This window comes from Phialemonium atrogriseum (genome assembly GCF_030411735.1).
Source record: "Phialemonium atrogriseum strain 8032-3 unplaced genomic scaffold QBC33scaffold_3, whole genome shotgun sequence".
Classification (NCBI taxonomy): Eukaryota; Fungi; Ascomycota; class Sordariomycetes; order Cephalothecales; family Cephalothecaceae; genus Phialemonium; species Phialemonium atrogriseum.
In genome coordinates, this window is record NW_026848140.1 from 878,043 (window position 1) to 900,072 (window position 22,030).

At 57.2% G+C, this 22,030-nt stretch overlaps 6 protein-coding genes across 6 annotated transcripts; 3 read left to right on the forward strand and 3 right to left on the reverse strand.

The window, feature by feature from the left end:
• Positions 1–3: 3 nt before the first annotated feature.
• On the forward strand, positions 4–1,652 carry QBC33DRAFT_511827 (uncharacterized protein; the record flags this gene model as incomplete). Its single annotated transcript, XM_060425871.1, has 4 exons — positions 4–415; positions 549–1,162; positions 1,224–1,451; positions 1,584–1,652. The coding sequence occupies 4 exons, from the start codon at positions 4–6 to the stop codon at positions 1,650–1,652; spliced, it is 1,323 nt and encodes a 440-aa protein (XP_060287245.1).
• A 5,103-nt stretch (positions 1,653–6,755) lies between these two features.
• On the forward strand, positions 6,756–10,911 carry QBC33DRAFT_445109 (uncharacterized protein; the record flags this gene model as incomplete). Its single annotated transcript, XM_060424310.1, has 2 exons — positions 6,756–9,822; positions 9,893–10,911. 2 exons carry the CDS (start codon positions 6,756–6,758, stop codon positions 10,909–10,911), a joined length of 4,086 nt encoding a protein of 1,361 aa, XP_060287246.1.
• An 836-nt stretch (positions 10,912–11,747) lies between these two features.
• Positions 11,748–12,862, forward strand: QBC33DRAFT_597671 (uncharacterized protein; the record flags this gene model as incomplete). Its single annotated transcript, XM_060431938.1, has 1 exon — positions 11,748–12,862. One exon carries the CDS (start codon positions 11,748–11,750, stop codon positions 12,765–12,767), a length of 1,020 nt encoding a protein of 339 aa, XP_060287247.1. The 3' UTR covers positions 12,768–12,862.
• A 95-nt stretch (positions 12,863–12,957) lies between these two features.
• On the reverse strand, positions 12,958–13,903 carry QBC33DRAFT_555531 (S-adenosyl-L-methionine-dependent methyltransferase; the record flags this gene model as incomplete). The annotated part of the gene is made up of 2 exons (XM_060429652.1): positions 12,958–13,308; positions 13,391–13,903. The coding sequence occupies 2 exons, from the start codon at positions 13,901–13,903 to the stop codon at positions 12,958–12,960; spliced, it is 864 nt and encodes a 287-aa protein (XP_060287248.1).
• An 828-nt stretch (positions 13,904–14,731) lies between these two features.
• Positions 14,732–16,103, reverse strand: QBC33DRAFT_575913 (uncharacterized protein; the record flags this gene model as incomplete). The annotated part of the gene is made up of 2 exons (XM_060430867.1): positions 14,732–15,942; positions 16,019–16,103. 2 exons carry the CDS (start codon positions 16,101–16,103, stop codon positions 14,732–14,734), a joined length of 1,296 nt encoding a protein of 431 aa, XP_060287249.1.
• Positions 16,104–17,477: 1,374 nt separating this feature from the next.
• QBC33DRAFT_555533 (uncharacterized protein) lies at positions 17,478–17,711 on the reverse strand (the record flags this gene model as incomplete). The annotated part of the gene is made up of 1 exon (XM_060429653.1): positions 17,478–17,711. The coding sequence occupies one exon, from the start codon at positions 17,709–17,711 to the stop codon at positions 17,478–17,480; it is 234 nt and encodes a 77-aa protein (XP_060287250.1).
• Positions 17,712–22,030: the final 4,319 nt, after the last annotated feature.

A 22,030-nucleotide genomic window follows, 5' to 3' on the forward strand; every position in this document is an offset into this window, starting at 1 on the left:
GCAATGCGTCCTCACGATCATTTCATCGGCCGCCATTATGCGGCGCGGGACGCTGCCGGGCCCCTTCCCTTCTTCAACCCCACTAGGCGCACATTCACCCTGCCAACCCCTGCCGCCAAGGCCGCGGCCCGGCTGGGCGCAGCAGCACCTGGTGTGGGCCAAGAGCCGGGGCCGGAGCCGGGGCCGGAGCCGGCTCCCCCCACCGGCGCCTACCCCATCTGGCGCAGCAGGGACAACAGGAAGGGGCGCCACGCCCTGCTGGTGGCGCCCGAGCACGTGAAGCCCCACGCGGGCGAGCCGGCGGCGCTGAGGGCGACCGAGAACCTGGCCGGGTGCCGAGAAGGGATCTGGAAGATGTTTGTGCGCTATCCGGTCTGGGACGTCAGTTACGACGTGGCTGTTGTGTTTACCCTTGGTGCGTACATCCGTAACCTGCTTTGCTGCCACCCGGTGCTCCATCGCCGAAACCAACAATGGTGCACATCCTAAAGGAAACCCCCTCCTTCCAACGCACCCACCTTCCACGTCCACTGACCACCCCACCCTAGGCTCGGCAGTCTGGGTCATCAACGGCTTCTTCTCCTGGCTGCCCGTCTCGGCGCCGTGGACCGAGTTCGCCGGCGAGACCGGCACCGGCAGCGGCGCGACGGCCCTGGTGGGCGCGACCATCTTCGAGATCGGGTCGGTGCTGCTGATGCTCGAGGCCGTCAACGAGAACCGCGCGGACTGCTTCGGCTGGGCCCTCGAGGAGGCCTGGGAGGACAGGAGGCGGGGAGGAGGAGGAGGAGGCTGGGTCGCCCACCCCGTCCGCGCCGAGTGCCGCCACCACCACCACGGGTGCCGCCGGTCGCTCCTCGGGAGGGTGAGGCCGGCGCCTGGTGTCGATGGAGCGGCTGACGGGGGAGAGGGCGGCGATGTGGCAGGGCCTAAGGATGGCGTGGATGGGCGGGGCGAGGAGGATCCTAGGACTGGGCGGCGCTGGCTGTGGATGCCCAGCTGGTATGAGCTGAGGACTCACTACTTACGAGAGATCGGGTTTCTGGCCTGCCTGTCGCAGATGATAGGGGCCACCGTCTTCTGGATATCGGGATTCACGGCCCTGCCTCCCATTCTCAATTCTCTGTCCAAGCCGGCCGAGTATGGCGTGTTTTGGCTTCCACAGGTGAGAAAGCTCTTGTCCGTGCAACCCGCCGCGCGATGCCCTGTGCTGACGTCCTAGGAAGGTTGTTGGAGGCACAGGGTTCATCGTATCAAGCTTCCTCTTCATGATTGAGGTCCAGGAGAAGTGGTACCTCCCCGCACCAAGGACGCTTGGCTGGCATATCGGGCTCTGGAACCTGGTCGGTGCTATTGGGTTCACCCTGTGCGGTGCCCTTGGTTTTGCTTCTGGTCAGCCGGGTATGGAGTATGCTTTGACGCTGTCCACCTTCGTTGGATCTTGGGCATTCTTGGTAGGTGGAGTATCATTCCATACAGGCAGGCTCCCTCGGACACGATGTTTGAGGGGCATGCTCAAGTCTTCCAGTTCTCCTGTCACGTAATTCGGGCAAGCAAATCACTGATGTCGCTGACGCTTTGTGCAGATAGGATCTGTGATTCAGTGGTTTGAGTCACTCGACAAGTATCCAGTGTCAGTGAAGGAGAATCCCTAGCTATCAGATAGCGGGGAAGCCCGGCAAGGGGGGATGGCAACCGAGACCACGGAGAGGGGGAAAGTTACATATTTGTACCTCGGATGATATCTACGTGGTATATACGTGCTTGTTTGATCTTCTAGCTTGATCCTCTTGGGAGGTGGAATGTGAAATCGACGAATGAAGGTGGTTCATAAGGTCCGTCTGCACCACCGTTGCATCTCCAGGGCACGCTGAGCGAACACTAGGGGCCCACAGATCTATATAGTGCTGCATTGTGTCGGGATCGGGTTCCCTTGGCCGAACTCGGCCAGACAGCTGGAGAAAGAAACCCGTCGATACGGAGTCGACTAGCTCATATGTATGGTGACGACCGTCTTGCCTTCTCTGCTGGTGGGTAGAACATACCCAACCCCAACGAATAAGGAACGAAAGCTCTTCGCCCGGCTCCGGACCGGTCTCACATAACCGCCCCCTTAACAACAAGCAACAAGAGCACTACACATTCTGTCACCAGGTTGATCGGTGAGCAACAACCCTGTAGAGCAGCGACCAAGCAGCGAAACCGCCGCGAAGGGACAGAACCACTTGGGTCTTCACGCAGCTCGCACACGGACTTTCCTATGTGAAATAGACACAACTGTATACTGGACGGTAACTAGAATAAGAATAATATCACCATCGCGAGTATTTCTTGACATCTATCGGACCCCAGGAAAGAATCCCCCAATAGGACAATGTCGTCAACTGACTCGTGATGAATGACGAGCTGATATGAAACAAGGTGGTTCACTTATAGCAAGGACATGTGGTCACGGGGGTTGAAAAGGGGTATTTGCCCAACGTGAAGGAGCTTACAGCGGCGACGTTGCTTGATAAATACAGGTCATCCGGGTTGTGGATCCAACCTGATTGTTCACAGTTATCTACGGTCATTGGCCTCCTCATGGTTATGTCTTGAGTGACATATATTCGAAGAAGAGCGCCGAGTTCATTTATCTGTGAGGGATACAGTGCGAGTCCCTCCTTCTACTATGGTATCGGAAGCTGGCGGAAACTCCGGGACAACACAACTCGATGAACGTTGAGGGCTGATAAGACACACGTGCACTGCATTGCACTATACTGCGTACTACACTACCGCGGAAGAGGGCGGAAGTCAGTGCTTCCTTCACCAACGTTGGGACGCGATAATGACTTGAGTGGTTACTGATTACGTAGCGCACCTCCCCTGGACTGCCGTACAGGGGCCCTTGAACAATATGTTTCAAGTTTTCAGGGGCATCCCCAGAATAGTGGTTCGCAAGCAAGGAATATGTTAAATTGTGTTCCTTTTCTAGTGCGACCACAATTGAAGGCGCGAGCGCGTGGTGATTACATTCTCTTCCCGCACAGCGGCGAGTCAAGAAGATCGGCCCACGAATTGGGGCACACTCAATCACAAGCTCTTCCCTGACAGGAGCCGCCGATTTAGTTGGGGCTGCGGGACGGGCGGACAAGACAGAGAAGCGCCGGGCCGGGGCGGATGAGCTCCTAGTGCTGCCCACCACTAGTCATGTTCCAAGTACCCCCTACGTGCTGACTCGACGGGCCGCGTTCAGGGCATGGACCTGTGGCCGGTCGCGTTGAGGGGCTTACAAAACCCCAGCTCGGGTTACCATCTCAGTTGGCTGTGCGGACAAGGGGAAAGAAGAAAAAAAGAAACGAAAAAAAGGAAAACGGAATGGGACAGACCAGTAGCGTGTACCTTTCTGCTTTCGTCATGGGCACATACGCTAATTTCAGAGCTATCATTTCCCGTCATCAAGGGTGCATTGGTGGGACAGATCCGAGAGGGTTCAGTACGACCCCTAATGTCTGTTAGCGCACTACAACTGATGGGGCTTACAGGCCATCGGGTGGCCAACTGGAAATAGGTAGCCTCTCGGATTTCCTCCCCAAGCCCAGCCAAATTGCTGAGAGTTGTTCTGGCGCTTGTAATCCGTAATCTACCCCTATTCGCTGTGGTACTTGCGCAATGCAGCCTCCGTATCAGGCTAACATAGGTACGCAGTAGACTGTACACATATAGCACCAGTCAGCTATTGCCTTCTGCGTGATTAGTTCATAGTTTGCACACACCGACTGCAGTATTGTGTAATAGGAGGAGAAGAAAAAAGAAAGAACACCTCTGGTCGGCGTTCCACTTGAGTATTTGGCGCCGCTGAACTTCTAAGCCTCCCGACTTGTGCCGAAATATTGGGCTTCTTCATACCAGGTAGAAATGGCAGATCGACAAAGGACAGTGCGCGGACCGACTAGGTAAGGCAGTTCACAGGCTTCTCATAGGCCGGATGCCCTGGCCCGGAGCCCAGAGAAGAACGCTCCAAATGACGCCTCTTGCCAAATTTCCGAGACCCTGGGACGATTGTTGGGATTTGGGTCAAAGCACAACTCGCGGGTTCCGGAGGAGTGGTTGTGATGATTTGACCAGGTTTCAGGGCTGAGCTGGGTAGCAGCTAAAACAAGTGGCTTGTGGCCGGCGCGGGATGTGTGGAGAGGAGAGGGGGAGTTGGTTACCAAATGATTCCTAACACGGTACGGTGAACAACGGCGTTCCCGTCCTGGTCCTGAACATGGGACGGAACCGAAAGAACTTCTTAGCGGACGAGAAAAAAAAAGGAAAAGGGGAGCGGAAGAGGGATGGCTCTATCAAACCACAATATGATGAACTGGTTCGCTGCATGCTACCAATACTGCTGCAAGCTGCAAACTACTGCTGCGGGTAAGAGTTGAACTGCAGGATGCAGCGACGCTCGTGCCCCCTCCAACTAGGCTGAACTTGATAATATGGCAGTTGGCAGATTTTGACAGCTGCGTGTTCCCGACTAAATCGCCGTTATACATTGTATGCGGCAACCCGATTTACACGGTACCGCGTCTACCGTTACCTACCTTGGTACCTACCTGTCTGAATTGGGAGAATTTGTCTTCCTTCAGCTTCCATGATGCGGATAGATGGCTCTCTCCTTCCTCAAGAAAGATGTCATGCCTTGGACTGGTTGGTGATCAGCACCAGCAAGGAAATTGGCCACCCCCATCCACCTTCAAGCGAACGACCAACTGACTCCAAAGAAGGCCTAGGGCCGTTTCCTGCATCCCACTGCCCCACTGTGTCCCCCGCGGCCCCCTGTCTAGCGCCATTGCCCTTGTCGTGACACCGGTGCCTCGGTGCCAATGCTGCAGATTCACGTCGCATTTTCCGAAATCTCTGTTGCAACGATTGTGATTGTGACAGTATTTTTTTCTTGCCCCGCGTCCAGTCATGGATTCACAGCAGCCAGTTGGGCCGCTGAAATTACGAGAAACCAGGTCAATTGAGCCGGGCCAGGTGAGACCACTGCTGCAGACCTCGTAACTTGTCATTTCAATCACTTGCAGGTGCTCTCGGGGTCCTGTGATTGTCTGGGGATGTTCTCCGACTTGCAAGGGTGCCCTGAAGCCCATTCTTGCCGGTGTCCACCAGGCTTGGCCATTTTTGACTCGTTATCAGCCAGTGGCTCTGTGAAGTACCGACTTCTTGTTGTTACTCGAAAACGCATGTACTGGAGGTGCTGCAGCAGGGAGATGGGCTGGGAAAAATATTGCAGTTAGCTCAGCCTACATTGGTTGAAACCGGCGAGAAACACTGCAGGTCGGTCAATATCAAGCCCGCCTCTTCCAAGTCGCAGAGCCTTGGACGACCGGGGTAATGAAGCTGGCCCATGCTGTACCAGTGTACTGTGTACTATGCGCACAGCAGACGAGCTAGAGCTCCCAGCTGGCCCGTGTTGACTACAGTCTCCAGCCTGCAGCCTGCAGCATAATACGTGAAGTGAACCCTGCCCCGGTCAGCTCTGGCCACTCCTGGAGCTTTCAGATCTTGAACCCATCCCATGTTGGGATTCCCCTGGCCGGCTTTGTTTCTGCTCTTCATTTCGACTCTTGACTCTCGAGTCTCTTTTGCGTGCGCGCGTCCTCTCTGAATCTGCGATCGTGTAGTTTTCGTTTTGTTGTCTTAGCATCGTCGAACTGGGCCATTCATTCATCGGGTAGTACCTCGAATCATTTGCGCGAGCCTCCAGACCAGGCCCCCTTTCCCTTGACTTTTTTTCTCCGAATCGATACCCACCTAAGCAAGACAATTCTCGACCTTGGTTACTTGTTCACGCTTGTCTACTGCTGGTTTGCCGGTTATCGCCCGTCTTGTAAGTGAACCTGCCCGCTCTTCCCCTGGATCAGTCTTTTAGTTGCGGTAGTCGCGCGGCTTTTCTGTATGCTGCTAACACGCCAATTGCTGTCCCTGCAGAGAATCTCCCGCGGCGATTCACCGTCCATAAAACCGTCGTCTCGCCTCGTACATAGTACACTTATCGAAGCTCCTAAGATACCCACCGGTTGCGTTGAGCCCACGACCGAGAAATGCCCAGCTAGGATTATCGATCGATACGCTCGCGGCAGCAATTTCGCCTTCTCGCTGGTGACGAGCAACGTTGTGTGTATTGAACATATCGGAAATTGTCGAGGCCTTTGGATGGGCCCTCGGTTGGAACGCCGTCGATCTGAAACCCGGATTTATCCCCCTATAAGTGCGGGCATTAAGGTGAGAGCGCCTATCACCCATCCAGCTTGTTCCGACTCGTCGAGCATCTCGAACATCTTAAAAGAGGTTTGGTATATACCAGGAACCACACGCAAGCTTCAGGGGAACGCCTTTTGGGTCTGAATTGAGTTTCGGGCTTCTCGAGTGAGAGGTTTTGTCCTGTATTTGGACTTGCCCTTCATGGTCGTGGTCTGGCTACATGTTAATCTGGGAGAAACGCGACGATCCTCAGTTGCCCGACTTAGATGCTAACACTGGGATTTGCGTAGTGCGGCCGATGCAGCTGTGATTGAATGGCTGATTGAGTTCAGCTTGAGACTGGAGACGCTGTACATGCAGGGACCATTGCAGCGCAGTCGACAGATTCGATCCATCTAGAGAATCCTCAAGCCTGCAGCAATTTAGGCGAAGTCTACCGCCGAGAGAGGATATGAGAATCCACTCGATCCTCTGAAACCTGGTTGTGGAAATAATTCAAGCGGGCCTCTGTACCAGTCGCAATGGCTGTCTGGGAGACCGAAGACGAGTGCAGCTCGCCTGCCGTCGTGTCGCTACCAACCCCGGCAGATACCCCTTACAGGACACCATCGCGGAGTTCGAGGAAGTCCCGGCGCTCCGTGACGCCACCTGGAAAGAGCTCCTCCCCTCCGCCCATGCCGAGCGACAGGGGCTCAAAGCGGTCATCCCGAGATGTGACCAACGATGAGACTATCAGCATCCTCGACCCTCGGCGGTTCACTCCGACTCTCCATGCGAACTTGGTCTCGGAGATATTGGCTCTTCGTCGGGATCAAGAGGAGAAGATCAAGATCATCGAGAGTCTCGAGTCCTCTCTCCACACAACCAGGGAGGAGTCTGAGAGTCTCCAGGAAACATTGCTTACAACAGCCAAGGAAAGCCGGTCATTAAAACGCCAATTGGCGCTGTTGGAAGGTGGCACGTCATCCGCCCTTGGAGAGCTCGCCCGAGAACGAGACGAAGCGGTTGATGGCGCGTCGGAGACCAGGAAGAGGTTGGAGGGAGCCCAGAAGAAAATACGGAGTCAGGAAGAGGATTCCGAACGCGTGCATGACCAGTGGGCGAAAGAGAAGGATGTGTGGGAGGATGAGAGGCGGAAGTATGAGCGCAAGATTCACATCACAGAGAGCCGCCTCAAGGTGCTCCTCGACGAGATCGCTGCCTATCAGGCCAATCAGTTGGGCGGAGGACAGGATGCGCCCGAAAGCGAAGTTGACGAGGGTGCCAGGGAGAACGACGCGGCGAGCACTCGAAGCATGAGCATGACAAACAGCATACGATTCTCGGTGACCAATGGGGCCGGGAAGCCGATCGGGAACTCTCTCGCCGATGAGCTCAATTTCGACGGCGACTATGACGAGGAGACGGATTACTTTGGGCGTGAGAGTGTGCTGTCCAACAACACCACCAGGCACATCAGGAATACAAGCCGCGACAGCGCCATGTCCAGGACGCACCGACGGAACCAGAGCATCGAGAGTTTGATGCGACCAGCCAGCGTCGCGCGGGGCAGGCTCGCACTGCATCACTCTACGTTGGAGAGACTGGAGGGTGATATCATTCAGGAGGATGACGAGACGCAGCTTCCCGCGACCAGGGTGACTTATGCGGATACCGGCATCCAGTACTCGCCGCCGCCGTCGCCCAAGCTCGCACCGTCGAAGCCTTCGACTCCAGAGCCTCCGGCCATCCCTCAGAAGGCACGAGGTTATGAGATTGAGAGCCCTCCACGTGGCGAATGGGAAATAGAGGCAAACCAGAGGCGGAAGAGGGTTCACATTGCTCGGCCGCTGACGATTGAGACGGTGAGCGTGGGCAGTCTCATGGTCAGCAGCTCATCTCAGACGGCTGCTGAAGAACCTCTGAGTCCCCCCAAGACACCAAAATCGCCGTATCAGGAAACAGCGCCGACGCCGAGGTTGGAACTATTCCCAACGGTGATGGTTTCTGCGTCCACACAGACCGACATTCCCCCACCGTTGGATCCGTCCTTCTTCGGCGTGCCTGCCATTTCGATTCCCAGCATCAGCATAATCCCCCCGACGAGCCGCCCAACAACTCCCAGGGAGCCCCGACTTCCGCAGCAGTTTAAAGATTTCGGCTGCCAAGTGTCTATCCTCACCTCTGTTGCGACAGAGACTGTTGCGACCCAGACCGACGAGATTCGCATTGATAAGCGACTCGATAGGCTCCCGGTTCATCTCCACCCGTCCTCAATTACTTCGCGACCAACTTCTCCTGCTGCTCCGCAGGAACCGGCCGCCGACGAAGCCAAGCAGTTCACGCCCGTGCCCGGAAACGTCCCGCCGCGGAACCCGAGACGCCTGGCCGCCAAGTCGAGCTTCCCGGAGTTGCCCTCATCGCCCCCTGGCCCCACGGCAACACTGGAAGAAACGCATGATGCCTACCCGGGCAATAATGACGACGGCCCCTTGTCGAGCCAGAAGGCGCCCATGCGCAGACCGCACCGGATCAGCAGCCTGTTTGCAGGCTTTGATAATGGCAGCTCCGATGAAGTCGACGAGTTTGGTGACGTCGAGCTCAGCGATTCCGAGTACAGGACTGCACTATCCGCGCCGAGGCCCAAAACCGGGGCGACCCGTCAGGGCAAGCGTAGTTCGGGAGGACACACGACCTCACCCGAACAGGTGGTTCCGCCACGCATCGGCAGCGCGAGGATTTCGGTGCGGCCCATGGGCGGCACGGAAATCTACAGCTCTTATGTCCTCCCCGAGGGCAGGGAGATGCGAGACTCGTCGGCGTCGGTGCGACCAGGCACAGGCCCCAAATCCATGTCTCGATCATCACTCCCGGGCCCATCCAACAGGTCGGGGGTGATGCGCAAGGCGGCGATGATCCAGAATAGCATTGCGACCCATCAGCGCGCCCGGAGCCCAAGCCTGCCGGATCCAAAAGAGCCGCCGTTCCCCATCCCCACGCGTGCCAGTTCAAGGAAGCCACCAATTAGTGCCAGCGCCCCCAGCGACGGACGAGCAAGCCCCACGAGGGGATCCGATGCCTGGCATAGGAGAGGCGGTAGTCGGAGCCAGTACCGTGCCAACAGCATCCGGAAAGTCAGGTCGGCAGCGGTCTTGCCGCGGAACCCCAAGTCTCGTCGTCGTGGCAGCCGCTCGCCACCGCCCTTCTCCCCCATCGAGTCTCCAGCTTCCCCGGAACTCCCCCCTCTTCCAAACAATGACATCACGACACCCCGGAACCGGGATGCCAATGGCAGGTACAAGACGCATCAATCCCAGCCGTCCACAAACACGGCGAACACGGGGGATACCGGCTTCGGCTCGGCGGGTAGCGGCCACCAGGCCACGAGCGTCGTTGACGCCATTGCCCAGACCATGATCGGAGAGTGGATGTTCAAGTATGTCCGAAGACGCAAGTCGTTCGGTGTCGCCGACGGCAAGGGAGGCGATGACAGCAGTAATGACCGTCACAAGAGATGGGTCTGGCTGGCTCCGTACGAGAGGGCTATTCTGTGGAGCAGCAAGCAGCCATCTTCAGGAAGTGCCTTGATGGGCAAGTCGGGGCGCAAGCGTAAGGGCTTCCTTTCCGTCAAAAACGGCTATCTCTGTGTAGTACCCCGCTAACATGAACACTTTCCCAGTGACAATCCAATCTGTTCTTGATGTGAAGGATGATAATCCCCCGCCCAAGGGCTCCGGACCTCTCTTCAACCGGTCCATTCTCATCTTGACCCCCCAACGAGCGTTAAAGTTCACCGCTGTCACGCCCGAACGCCATTACGTCTGGCTCACCTCGCTCTCGTTCCTTGCCCATTCACAGCAGGCAATCCCCGAAATTGTAGCCCCCGTCCTCCATCCGCCAAAACCCATGGCCGAATTCGGGCCACCACCACCGGCGAAGCTCCGAAAGCCTGGGATCCGTGACTCGATACGGCTGGCCAAGGGCAAGTCGGCAGTCACCAGGTCGGGCCCAGTCAGTGTTGCGTCGTCCCAAACCGACAGTGTACCACCAAGCATTCCCACCTATCGACCACCACTACCGGAACCTTTCCCTAGCCTACCTCTCCATCAGCGGGAGCCGTCTCGCGATGCCGCGGAACCTCCCCATATCCCGCGTTTCCACGACCGCGCCAGCCAAGTGACGCTACACGGTCGGAAGCGCAGCAACACGGGCGGACACGTGCCTCCCCCGCTCTCCTTCCGTGGTTTCTCTGGGCCGGTAGGCAGCGGAGCCCACCACGCCGCCACCAACAGCACGGCAGGAAACAGTGTCGGTACCGCGGGCTCCTCGGACATCTACAACAACAGCCAAGCGTCGAGCGGCAACATCACCTGGGCCATGAGCACTACGGGGTCGGTGCGGACCTCGGAGGCGTCTTCGCGCCCCAGCGGCGCCGCCATGAACAACTTCTTCGACGCCATCGGCACGGTCCGCATGGAGGCCTTCATCAGCCCGCTCGCCTTCACGCCGTTCGAGGAGAACATCTACGAGCAGGATGACATGCGGCACCTGGCACGGAGGAGGAGCAAGGAGCTCAGGCGGAGGGCGAGCAGGAGCAGGCACAGAGACAGTTACCACTCGAGGGGAACCAAGGGGACTAATGGAACCGACGACCTGGAGGAGTGGTACGTGAGAGATGATCCTTTCAAGGGATTCTGATCGGAGACCACAGTGCTCTTCGCCTTTTCGAGCCTGCTATCACCCGGCTCAGCGCTTCACACGTAACGCCTATTGCGCCTGGAGAAGAAAAGACCAGGAGGTTTTGGCGGAGTCCGTTTCTATCTTGCTCGTGATGATTTCGACAGTCATCATGGTTATATTATTAGGCAATGTTTCAGCGAGCCGAGGCTTGTTGCGGAGGGGAACAGAGCCAAGGGGGGAGTCTTGGAGTTCTGCGTACAATCCCTTTTTCATCTCACTCGGGGTTATTTTTCTTCTACATGACGATGACTGGTTTTTCTTACCAACCAGGAGTCAACGAGTCCTGTCACTGACGACTTCCCATTTCCTTACTCCGGGGCTACGATCCCCCTTTCTGTATACTATACTGCCTGGGAGCGACCGGCCAGTTTTGCTTTCTATGAACCTTTGGTTCGCGGAACACTCGACGAGAGGAGAGTGGGTTTTGATATTGCTTCTTGACGGAGTCGCTGGTTTTCCAAAAATGGGGCTCTTGTTCATCGTCTACATACTGGATCAGCTGTAACATCATCTCATCCCAAATCAGTAGATACAAAGAGTTTCGCGACAAATGGCAGTACATATAAAATGCGTTCACTTGCAATTCTGGGAGGCATCAGATGCAATTCGTGTGCAGGCCTGAGCTTGGTCATTGGTGGGTCGGGTCGGTGCCTGCAACTTTTTTTTTTAATAGCACCCAACACCACCTCACAGTCCACATATTCATCGCACCTCGAAAAGTTTCCGATTCCTCTCGACCCTCCGCAAACCCTTCCTGCCTCGCTCTCCCAGATCCCGGGAAACACGCCGACACCATGGAGGAGACCCTGGAGCAGCTGCAGTCGCGCCACAGGAAGGAGCAGCGGGACCTCCAGTCGCGCGTCACGAGCAAGAAGAAGAACGCGACCAAGAAGACGAGGAAGGGCGTCAACGACGAGTGCGCCGAGCTGGAGCGCCTGCTCAAGCAGAGGCAGCGAGACGAGCTGCTGCTGCTCCGGAGTCTGGACGACGGCGAATCGGCGCCCCCGGACGCGGACGCCGCCGCCGAAGACGACAAGGACGAGGACGAGCCGGACGACGCCCCCGCCGACGGCATCGCCGACGCACTGCGCTCCACAACGCTGACTGACCCGGCAACCCCCAGCAGGACGGAACCCTCGTCCCCCACATCCCCGACCGCCTCCCAGCAGGCGCAGCCCCATAAGAAGCGCAACCGCCAAAAGGAGCGCCTCGCCCGCCGGGCGGCCGAGGCCGAGGCCGCCGCCGCCGCCGCGTCGGCCGAGGCGGCGGGCATGGAGGACCGGCGCGGCAACGAGGGCGCGCACATGCGCGGCGAGTTCCGGCGCATGGGCCTGTCGGAGCGCGAGGTGCTGCCCGACGGCCACTGCCTGTTCTCGGCGGTGGCGGACCAGCTGGGGCAGGTCGGGGTCGCGCTCTCGTCGTCGGCGGCGGCGGCCGGAGCCGGAGCCGGGGCGGGGGAGGATGGGCAGAAGGAGCAGCCTTACAGGGTCGTGCGCCGGGCCGCGGCGGCGTATATGGAGGCGCATGCGGATGACTTTGCTGGGTTTGTGGAGGGGGAGGGGCTGAGGAGCTATGTGGAGAAGATTAGGGATACGGCTGAGTGGGGTGGGCAGCTGGAGCTCGTGGCGTTGGCGGGCGCGTATGGGGTCGACATACATGTTGTGCAGGACGGGAGCACCGAGGTCATCACCCCGAATGGGGCGGATGGGGAGGGGGAGGGGGAGAGGAAGAAGATTTGGCTGGCTTACTATCGCCATGGCTACGGCCTGGGGGAGCACTACAACTCTCTGCGGAAGACGGCACCGGCGACGTGAGGAAGAGTGTGTTTGATTTAGCGGGAGGAGCAGGACTTGGACTGGGCCAATTCTGCTATTCTATTATTACTATTATTACTTGGCTTTCCGCGTGTGCCATACCGTACATCTATGGTTCTTTGGTATAACGCAAGTCGAAAACCGAGTAATAGTAATAGTAGTAGAATAGGGGGGTTGACTTGCTGGGGCTTCAATGGCTCCAGACGGAGATGAAGTCGATGATGTTACCCTCCCTGTCATAGCCCGCGCGGTGCGTCCGCCGAGGCTGGACACGGACAAGTCTCTTGAGTCCGTCCGCCGCCGGCTGACCCGCGTCGTCCTCCACCGGCCGTCCGTCCTGCCCGTAGGGAACTTCCTCGCCCGGCCTCGAGAGATGGGCTACATACACCTCGGCAGTCAGGCCCCACGGGGGCCCGCCGCTGGATGCGGGTTTGTGGAGCGGCCACTCTAGACACACCAGCCTTCCGCCGTCGCGGGCAAGGAGCTGGGACATCCGTTTGGCCCATTTGGGCCGGGCTTCTAGCGGGAGGGCGCAGAGGAACTTTGGATTATCAATCAGTGCACCTGCGAGAAAGAAGTGTGCTGTATGTAGACCTCCCCTGCGGGGGAAGGAGGACACTCACCGTATAGTCGAAAATGAGATCGAAGCTTTCCGTCCCAGCCTTGCCCAGAAACTCGTCGCCGAAGAAGTCCCCCGTCAGCCAAGTGACGGTCCCCTTCTCCCCCTCCTCCCCGCGCGGCCGGTACGCCTCCTCGGCGCCCACACTGGCCTCCACCCCGGCCGCCTCCCGCGTCGCCGCGGCAGAGTAGTCCAGCCCGACGACGTCGAAGCCGTACGCCGCGAGCAGGAGGGCGTCGTAGCCGCGCCCGCAGCCGGGGACGAGGGCCCTGGCCCTCCTCCTCTTCTTCTCCGTCGTCTTCTCCTCGCCAGCCCCCTGGAAGAAGAGATCAGACCCCCTCTCGGCGAGCAGGTCGTCTAGTGCCGCGCTCGGGCCACCGCGGTCCCATGGCGTGTACGACGCTGTCCAGAGGCTGTCCCACTGGGCGCCGTGCGCGGAGAGGGGCCTGTCCTGGAAGGTTGCTTGCAGGCGGCGGGTCTCCTCTGCGGAGGTGGCGGGGTTGTCTGCTGGGGGCATGTTTGTGCCTGATGCCACTCACTTAAAGGGGATGGTGGAACTGGTGGATGTGAAAATGGGGATTCCAAGGTGCTGTGGGTGATGACCGTATCGGACTGGCTTTGGTACCATCCGAGAAACAGGATATGATGTAATAAGCAATGAGATCTCGAGAGAGAGCTGGTCGTCCTTGTTCCTTTATGGTAAAGCGAGGTCAATTGGTGCTAACTGACTCAGCAGTTCATGGTCTTGGGCTTTTGGCTACTAGCAGATGCTAACCTTGTGTTCAATACCTATCTCTCGGCACAAATGGAGTGATGTAATGGGTGTTTCTTCCGCTCATCCCACGCAGAGATATCCCAAACTATCAGGTAGTGGCCCAACACACCGCAACATCTGTGGTTCCTGCTCACCCAGCCACTCACCCGAAGCTCACCCGTATCTCGATAACCAATAAGTGACCCGTAACGTGCTTCGAATCGTTCATCTATCCTTCATAGGCGGATAGTCTTTCAAGACTTCAGGTCTGTAGGTAATTTGCTGGTCGAGGTCCTTCTCACTTGCTTCACTAATATGTAAGGGGGTACACTAGTATCCTAACGGGGGCTTATTGAACGAGGAGGAACGTTGCTACACACACGGGTCGGGGATCGGTCTAAGATTCCAACCACTAGGTTGTTGTATTGTCTTCAACTTGCTGTTCAGGGGCGAAAAACACCGATGTTGCGAAGTGGCGCCTTTAGTGGGTAATTTGAGTATCGTACATGGACGTCAGCTATCGTCTAGTCTATCGGTTACTGTACATTCTGAAGTACTACATGCAAATATACAAGGTGCCTCCCTGCTCGGTCACTTCTTGGCCCTCTTTCCCTTCGGCTCCGCCTGCGCCGTCGTGGCCTCCTCCTCGGCGATGGCCGCCTGTATGTCCGTCTCGGCCAGCCACTCCTTCACGCTGCCCATGAGCCTGTCCAGCGTCTCGCCGCCCTCAAGCACATCCGGGAGGTTGTGGACGTCGACCCCCGACCGGTGATCCGTGCACCTGTCCTGCTGGTAGTTGTACGTCCGGATCTTGTCCCCGCGGGTCACCTGCGCCTTGGAGAGGACGCTGCTCCTCAGCTGCCTCGCCAGCTCCTCCCGGGCCTCGCGCCTCTGCTGCGCGATCCTCGACCGCAGCAGCCGCCACGCGTACTCGCGGTTCCGCTGCTGCGACCGTGAGTCCTGCATGCTGACCGTCGTCCCCGTCGGCAAGTGGGTCAGCCGGATGGCCGACTCGGTCTTGTTGACATGCTGCCCACCGGCGCCGCGGGCGCGCATCGTCTCGGCGCGGACGTCGGCCGGGTTGATGTAGAAGTCGCTGTCCGGGTCGTCAAAGTCGCCCGACGACTCCTCGGCGCCGCCGTCGGGGAACGACGGCAGCACCCAGACCGCCGTGGCGCTCGTGTGAGTGCGCCCGCTCTTCTCCGTCGCGGGCACCCGCTGCACCCGGTGCATGCCCGCCTCGCCGCGGAACGCCTCGTACGAGCCCGCGTCCTGCACCTCCAGCACCGCCTCCTGCACGGGGCTCTCGCCCGCCGACCCCGACGCGTCCCCGGCGTTGTCCGACAGCTCGTACTTGACCACCCGCGTCCGGTAGCCCTTGCGCCCGCAGTACTTCTGGTACATGCCGAACAGCGTGTCGGTGAAGAAGCGGCTCTCGAGGCCGCCCGGTCCCGGCCGGAACTCGATCAGGCACGGCATCTCGGTGAAGGGGTGCTTCGGCGTGAGGGCCATGGAGAGCTTGCGGGCCACCGCGTCGAGCTGGGAATTCGTCGCCTCGAGGTCATCCTCGGCCAGATCTCGCAGTTCGGCATCGTCCGAGCCCAGCAAGCCCTCGAGCTCCAGGAGCGCCGCCTTGGCCGCCTCCCATTCCTTCAGGGCCGAGGCGACGCCGGAGAGTTCGCCGGCACGTTTCGCGGTTTTGGTGTCGTAGCTACTCGCCAGGGAGGTGCTCAATTGTGCGTGTTCGGTGGCGAGTTTCCGCGCCCGTTGCAGCAAAATTGCCGGGAGGGCCGCATGGCTGTCTTTGCAAGGTTCGCACGAGTTAGCTTGAGATGGCGATGGCGGTTTTTGGACCGAGTGACGAGGAATCACACTTACTTGTGCTAGCTCTACGCAGAAACTGCGCGGAAGCGCGTGGTAGCAACTGCGAGCAGCTTCGACACACCCATGGCGCTGCAAACATAGTCGAACATGGATGAGTTGCGACCGAGGAAGCTCGGACAAACCGTGCATCACGAATCGTGTTCCGCAGAGCGCGTCAAAGAATTTTTGCCTGCCAACTCCATGGCGAGATAAGAAATCGGATAAGGGTTAGGGTTGTTGTTGTTGTTGGTTGTTGTATGGATGACCTTGATCGAACCCTCACAAAACACCATCATAAACATGCCTGGGTGACAGCGATTAGAGGCAATAAGAGCCGGCAGAGGAATCTGGTACGAGCAGGTCACCGAAAGGGGCTGGTATCGGATTGCTTTCCCTCCCCCCCCTCGGTCCAGCAATCATGAGCTGAAACAAAGCATCTAAGAAGCCCCGGTCAGTTATTTCTAGGCAGCCCACTTCCAAGGGGCAGATCTTATGCTTGGGGGCACGAGCTATATTGTGTACTATGGTAATCCCTTCTCGCAACCTTGAGCATATAATTGAGAAGCGAATGAAAGCCTACTGCCTCCGGAAGGTGGGCCGGAACTAGGTGGGCTGTGGCCGGCCCGGGACTCGGCAGACTATCCGTGATGAAGGGCCCGTGTGGCAGGCCGGAGTAACGCCGGCAAAATGGGGAAGTTTTGGTGTTGGATCCAGGGAAATCATTTCTCCAGTCTCTTGTGACAATACACTAAAGGCATTCCCGAAATGGTCTCGGTCACTGCTAATGATCGAGCAGGCCTTCTAGAACTGTTGGCTCCCTTCTAGTGCAGACCTGATTCCGGCTCCACCACTACTACTAGCCTTGGCCGTCTCCTTTGGGCATCTTGATTGGCAGCATCCGGGCAGGGATGCCAGACTCTCGGTGAACATCTCCGAGTGCAGCGAAAAAAATAAGAGGTAGTTTGCTATAATTTTTTTGGATTTTCTGAGATTCCAGGGGGACGGAGGGCCCCTGATCCAAAACAATACAGTAGCTTCACATGCCTAACCGGGGACCCTTTGCTTAGCATATAAAATGCAGGTAGTGTACAATCAGTGCCAAGAGACAAACACGTCTTGCGTCTCTCGCTCTCCCGATAACCGATGTAGAGACAAATGAAAGAGCAGCTTGAAGACCAAGCCCGAAAACAACACTCCAAGACTTGTCCAGTCTGTACCTGGTTCCTCTAGTGGTGCGACCTCATCCCAAGACCCATTTTAGCCGATTACTGTCGCCGTCTATTCTTTCTTTTTTCGCTCGCGCAATCTCACATGCCCCTTGAAACTCCGATATAGCTACGTAACCATAGGTAGCTAACGAGGAAAATGCAAACCCGCCAACCATGAAAATGCGTAATTGAAGCCCGATACAGATCCCCGCCACGGTCGAGCCGAAATTCTCTGGAAAGTCGACATGCCAGTAAGGGGGTGTTGCTTAGCGGCGACTTGCCGTGGACCAGTGATCGGGCCGGAAGCTGACAGGGCTCGGTGGTGGCGGCGCCGGGACGGTGTAATCGTTCTCCTGAATGGCGCGGGACGGCGTCACCAGCTGGTTGGACTTGTCTGACAGGGTTGCGTTGAGGCTCGCGAAGAGGTCTTGCGGCATGACCAGGTGAAGGGCCCGGCGGCCGGGGGCGATCGGGATGGGAGATGCGATTTGGGTCGGCATGTTGTGCAGGAGGTCCTATGGAGGGTGTTAGCACTTATATATCCATAGCCACGATCCACGTCGATTGGACATGACAAACCTCTCAAAAAGAGTAGAGCTTGAGTTGATTCAAGATTCTGGGCTGTGCTTGAGGCACGTTGTGGTCCTTGAGACTAAGTTGAGGGATGCAGTCGATATTATGTTCAGGCTCGTCTTCGGTATTAAGTGGTGCGACGGCGAGTTATATGGTATCAGTGGAGGTTCAGAACCTTAGGATGTCTGTTCTCGGGTAGAAATCGACCGAAGGGAGGTGAGTTGCGAAGAGTGGAGGGACGGGAATGGTAGGGAGACAGGAAGAGGAAATGGGGCCTAGGTATTTATTTGTACGTGCAGAATACGATCCAAGGTCGTGTTGTGTCTGAGCGGGAAGCTGCTTTGTGGAATTTTTGTTTGGCTCGAGCGATGGGTATTACCCAGGTCGTTATTAAGTTCCGTCGGCGAGACATGTGTAAAAGTCCAGGCCCATACCACGAATCACACAATCGGAACAGGAAATGTTGGCACTGCTTGGCGGGCCCTGGGCCAGGCACAAGCAGAATTCCCCCTGCCAGGGATGCCATGCCACGGGTCCTGTACATGGGTACCCATCTCCATTTCTCTGCTAAGGTAGGTATAGGTACCTACTCCGTCACCTTATTTCGGCTCAAGGGTTGGGAAGCCCCCGGTGACAAACAACAGGGCGGGAGGAGGACTTCCTTCCTTCCTTTCGCTCAGGAGGACCTGCCTACCTAGGTACCTATGTAGCCTGGAGCCTGATGCCAGATGCCAGATGCCAGATTGACAATAAAAAATATCAGGGCAGCCAATATCCGCTTGCAAGGTGGTCATGGCATTGCCTCAACGGCTTGACCGAGCTGCTACGTAGTATGTGCACCTCGGCAGGAGGTACCTACCTACCTAACCTATGAAGGTATTCGTGCCCAGTTGCCCTATCGCCAGGCGCTGTCGCTGTCGTGGTCGCATTGAGTCCCAGTCTCTCAAAGCCCTGTTTGTCTCCGCTGAGATGGAAATTTCCAGGTCCAGCGCCAATCTGGCAGGTCTCATCAGGGCTCAGGCTCAGGCTGCTTCCGAGCTCCCCGGACTGTCTCCCGAGGCCCTTTGCCCTATTGGAGATCCCGGTTCCCCGGCTGCATAAAACCGTGGGTTCAATGGGGTGTGTGGGGATGACTCAGTTTGTCTGGGGCAGCGTGTGGAGAAGGCGGGAAAATGCCGATTTCCTGGGTGTTCCCGCCCCCTGGCAGTTTTGTGAGAGGCCCGTTGAATACGTGGGATCTACGGTTTCCAATTAGGAAGGAATCACAACAGCTATGGCCTCATTTCCCCGTTGCTCCTTCCAACAGCAAAATGGATACCTATAAGTGAGGCACACCTAGGTAGACATGCCAGTTTTTAACCTGCTTTCCATGACAGAAGAAGACGCAAAATACCAGGATGCCCCAGCAAAGTAGGCAGGGTATGTAAGTACTATGTAGAACTTCGCATCAGAGAAGTAGGTGAGAAACCCTCGATTAATTGTTAGGCCCTCCTAGGTTGCGTAATTCGCTCCCGTAATCATAAGCGGTAACGGACTTCAGAAACCCAAACGTAATTTGATCCCTGCTTGTAGCCCTCTCTCGGCGCTTCTCTGTGACAGTCCGAGGGCGGCAGAACAGCAAACATTCCTTCAAAGACGATCTGTCTCAATATACCGTCTATCGGATCTCATTGGCAAACGGGATGCTGGCTGCCGTGCTGTTGATTCGTGCCGAACGAAGACGCGGACGGCATCATAGTCCAGCACACAGCAAGCAGCCCATTGTCGGCCCGCCGGTCGCTCTGGATGCTCTGGATCCGCTGCTACGTTCACTTGCAAAATCGGGCACTAATTATCCCGTTTTCCCGTTTGCGGTTTGATGCGGGTGGGAGTCTTCTGGAACCTTGGCAAATACCTGCCAGAAACTGGAACCCCTGACATCTCGACAGGCTCCGGGTGTCGGGATAATCTTGCCGCTTCCACAACGGCTTTAATTACCCCCCCGCCTCTTATGATAGCTTTCCCCAGGTTTCCCAGTCTGTTGGGACCTTGGGACATCCACCCACACACAGATTTGCCGCGTCATTGGACTCATCAGACCACCCCCTGATTCCGGACTTTTCGCCCACCTCACACACTCAGCAGCTGCCACTGGCATCCATGGCTGGCTGCATCGACTTTCCTGCTGCATTCGTCAAGGCTTCCGTTCATACAAAGCAAAAAGTATTTGCGGTGTGAATGGTAAAACGTGGCGTTGCCGAGAGCTGTACATATCCGACTGTAACTAGCTTCCCAGTTCGCTTCCACTCACAAGCATATTTCGCCTTTGTCCGTAACCATTCGCGGGGAGCAGCCGTCCCCTGGCCAATGCTGAAACTGCACTTGCCGTTCTCATTTCTCACGCAAAATAGCGGCAGTTGCGAGGGTACCTCTCAAATACTTTTCAGGGTCTTTTCAGGCCAGTCAGCCACTTCTTACGGGTGCTGGGCTGGTAACATCTTCTGAGACGCCAACTGTCGACAGAATTTGCAGGGAAGCAAACGTTTACTCGTTCGTTTGATTTACGCCCACTGGAATGTGATAAGACTTGGTAGCTGAATAAAATCACACAGGCCCAATGAGCAGGTAAATCACATCGCTCAAGGCGCATATCTAGGTAGCTTATGGGTGCTGTGATGAGTGATCCAGTGCTGGTAGGTAACAGGTGATCCACCGTCACTGGCCTCAAGTCCCCATCATCCCAGTCAAGTGAGTTTGTGCCCAATAAAGGTTCCCCAGCAAATATGCGCCGCATCACCGCCCGGGATAATAGTCCGGGGGCACCTCCCCTTGAGCTCCCACGCTTCTTCCTCCATCTCTGTAATTTACCATTTCTCCCCTCAGTCCTGTATGTCTTCGAGGCAACCACATCTCTCCGAGGCAATTTCCAGATCAGCTGATCGTAATTCCTGCCGAAATTATGAGGAGAATTGCTCCGCGGGCATGAGTATTTCGCTCTGGGGGCAGGGGCCCGGGCGGGTGGTGATAGGAAGCTTCTGGCAAAGTGCCACGACGCTGATACCACTGCTGTTACGATCGCTGTTGATCGCCATTTCCGTCACTGTTAAAAGGTAGCCATTGCCGTGGCTATTGGTAGCTGTTACTCTCACTGCTGATACCTATTACCATCCTGTTAATAGCTATTGCCCGCATTGTCCATGGGCCCTCGATCCGGAAGCAGCTCGCATCTTCCCTTCCACGATTGCGTCAAAGATGAGCTTTGAGGCCTCTTTGCCGTACTGTGGTCCTTCTATGGCAATGAGCACCTGCCGAAAGCAGCTTCGAGTTGCTTGATCCCTTCCAGGGCCGTGTCTACCTATTCTTGATAGCCTGTCCCATCTTCTCAAGCGGGACCTCCTTCGAGAAGCTACTGCCTCAGGGGCTGCAGAGTACATCAATGACAGTTGGCACTCTGATGGAGAAGAGGACAGTCAGGTATCAGGTATTGTATGGGCAAGAGTCAGAAGACGACGGTCTTGATGCTGCTTCCTCCTACCAACAATGTGAGCGTGTGGTTTTAGCGAGGAGTTGCTGCTACGGAAGTCAGCTCACAATCAGCCAATGTCAACCTGCAACCCTACAGTTGTTAGCTGATTGCATCTTTCTTGTTCCCAACTGGCCTGATAATTCCCTTTTCTGCGTGGAGTTGCCCGGTGCCACAAGGCTGCCCGCTAGACATATTGATCATGCCATATGCTCCAGCTGCAGGTATTCAGGGTGACAGCTTGTTGTGGCGGGGGGGGGGGGGGGGGGGGGGGGGGGGGGGGGGGGGGGGGGGGGGGGGGGCCGCCGGCCCCCCCGCCGCCCCCCCCCAACCATGCAAGCCCCCCCCCGGCACCGCCCCGGGCGGGCCGGGGGGCCGCCGGTCGGGTCCCCCCCCCCCCCCCCCCCCCCCCCCCCGGGGCCGGGATTGATGGTGGTTGGATAACACGTCTCTACAGAAGAGTTGGATGCCACGCTCCCAACCCCTCAGAGCGCCGTCCCTAGCCTCTCACATGTTGCTTCAAGGGTTTGTCACCTCGGTGGTGTTCGCGCATGGCCGAGAAAGGCCTTGGATTTGAGCTCCATAGCATTGCGCAATGTTTTATCGACTGCCCTCTTCACATGCCTATCATTCCCCCCTGGGTCCAACGGTCACTCTCCTCAGCAACATGCGCAAACCCAGGACTGCCACGCAGTCACCTCGTGTCTCTAAAGGTCTGCCTGTATGTTCTATCGTCCCCAACGC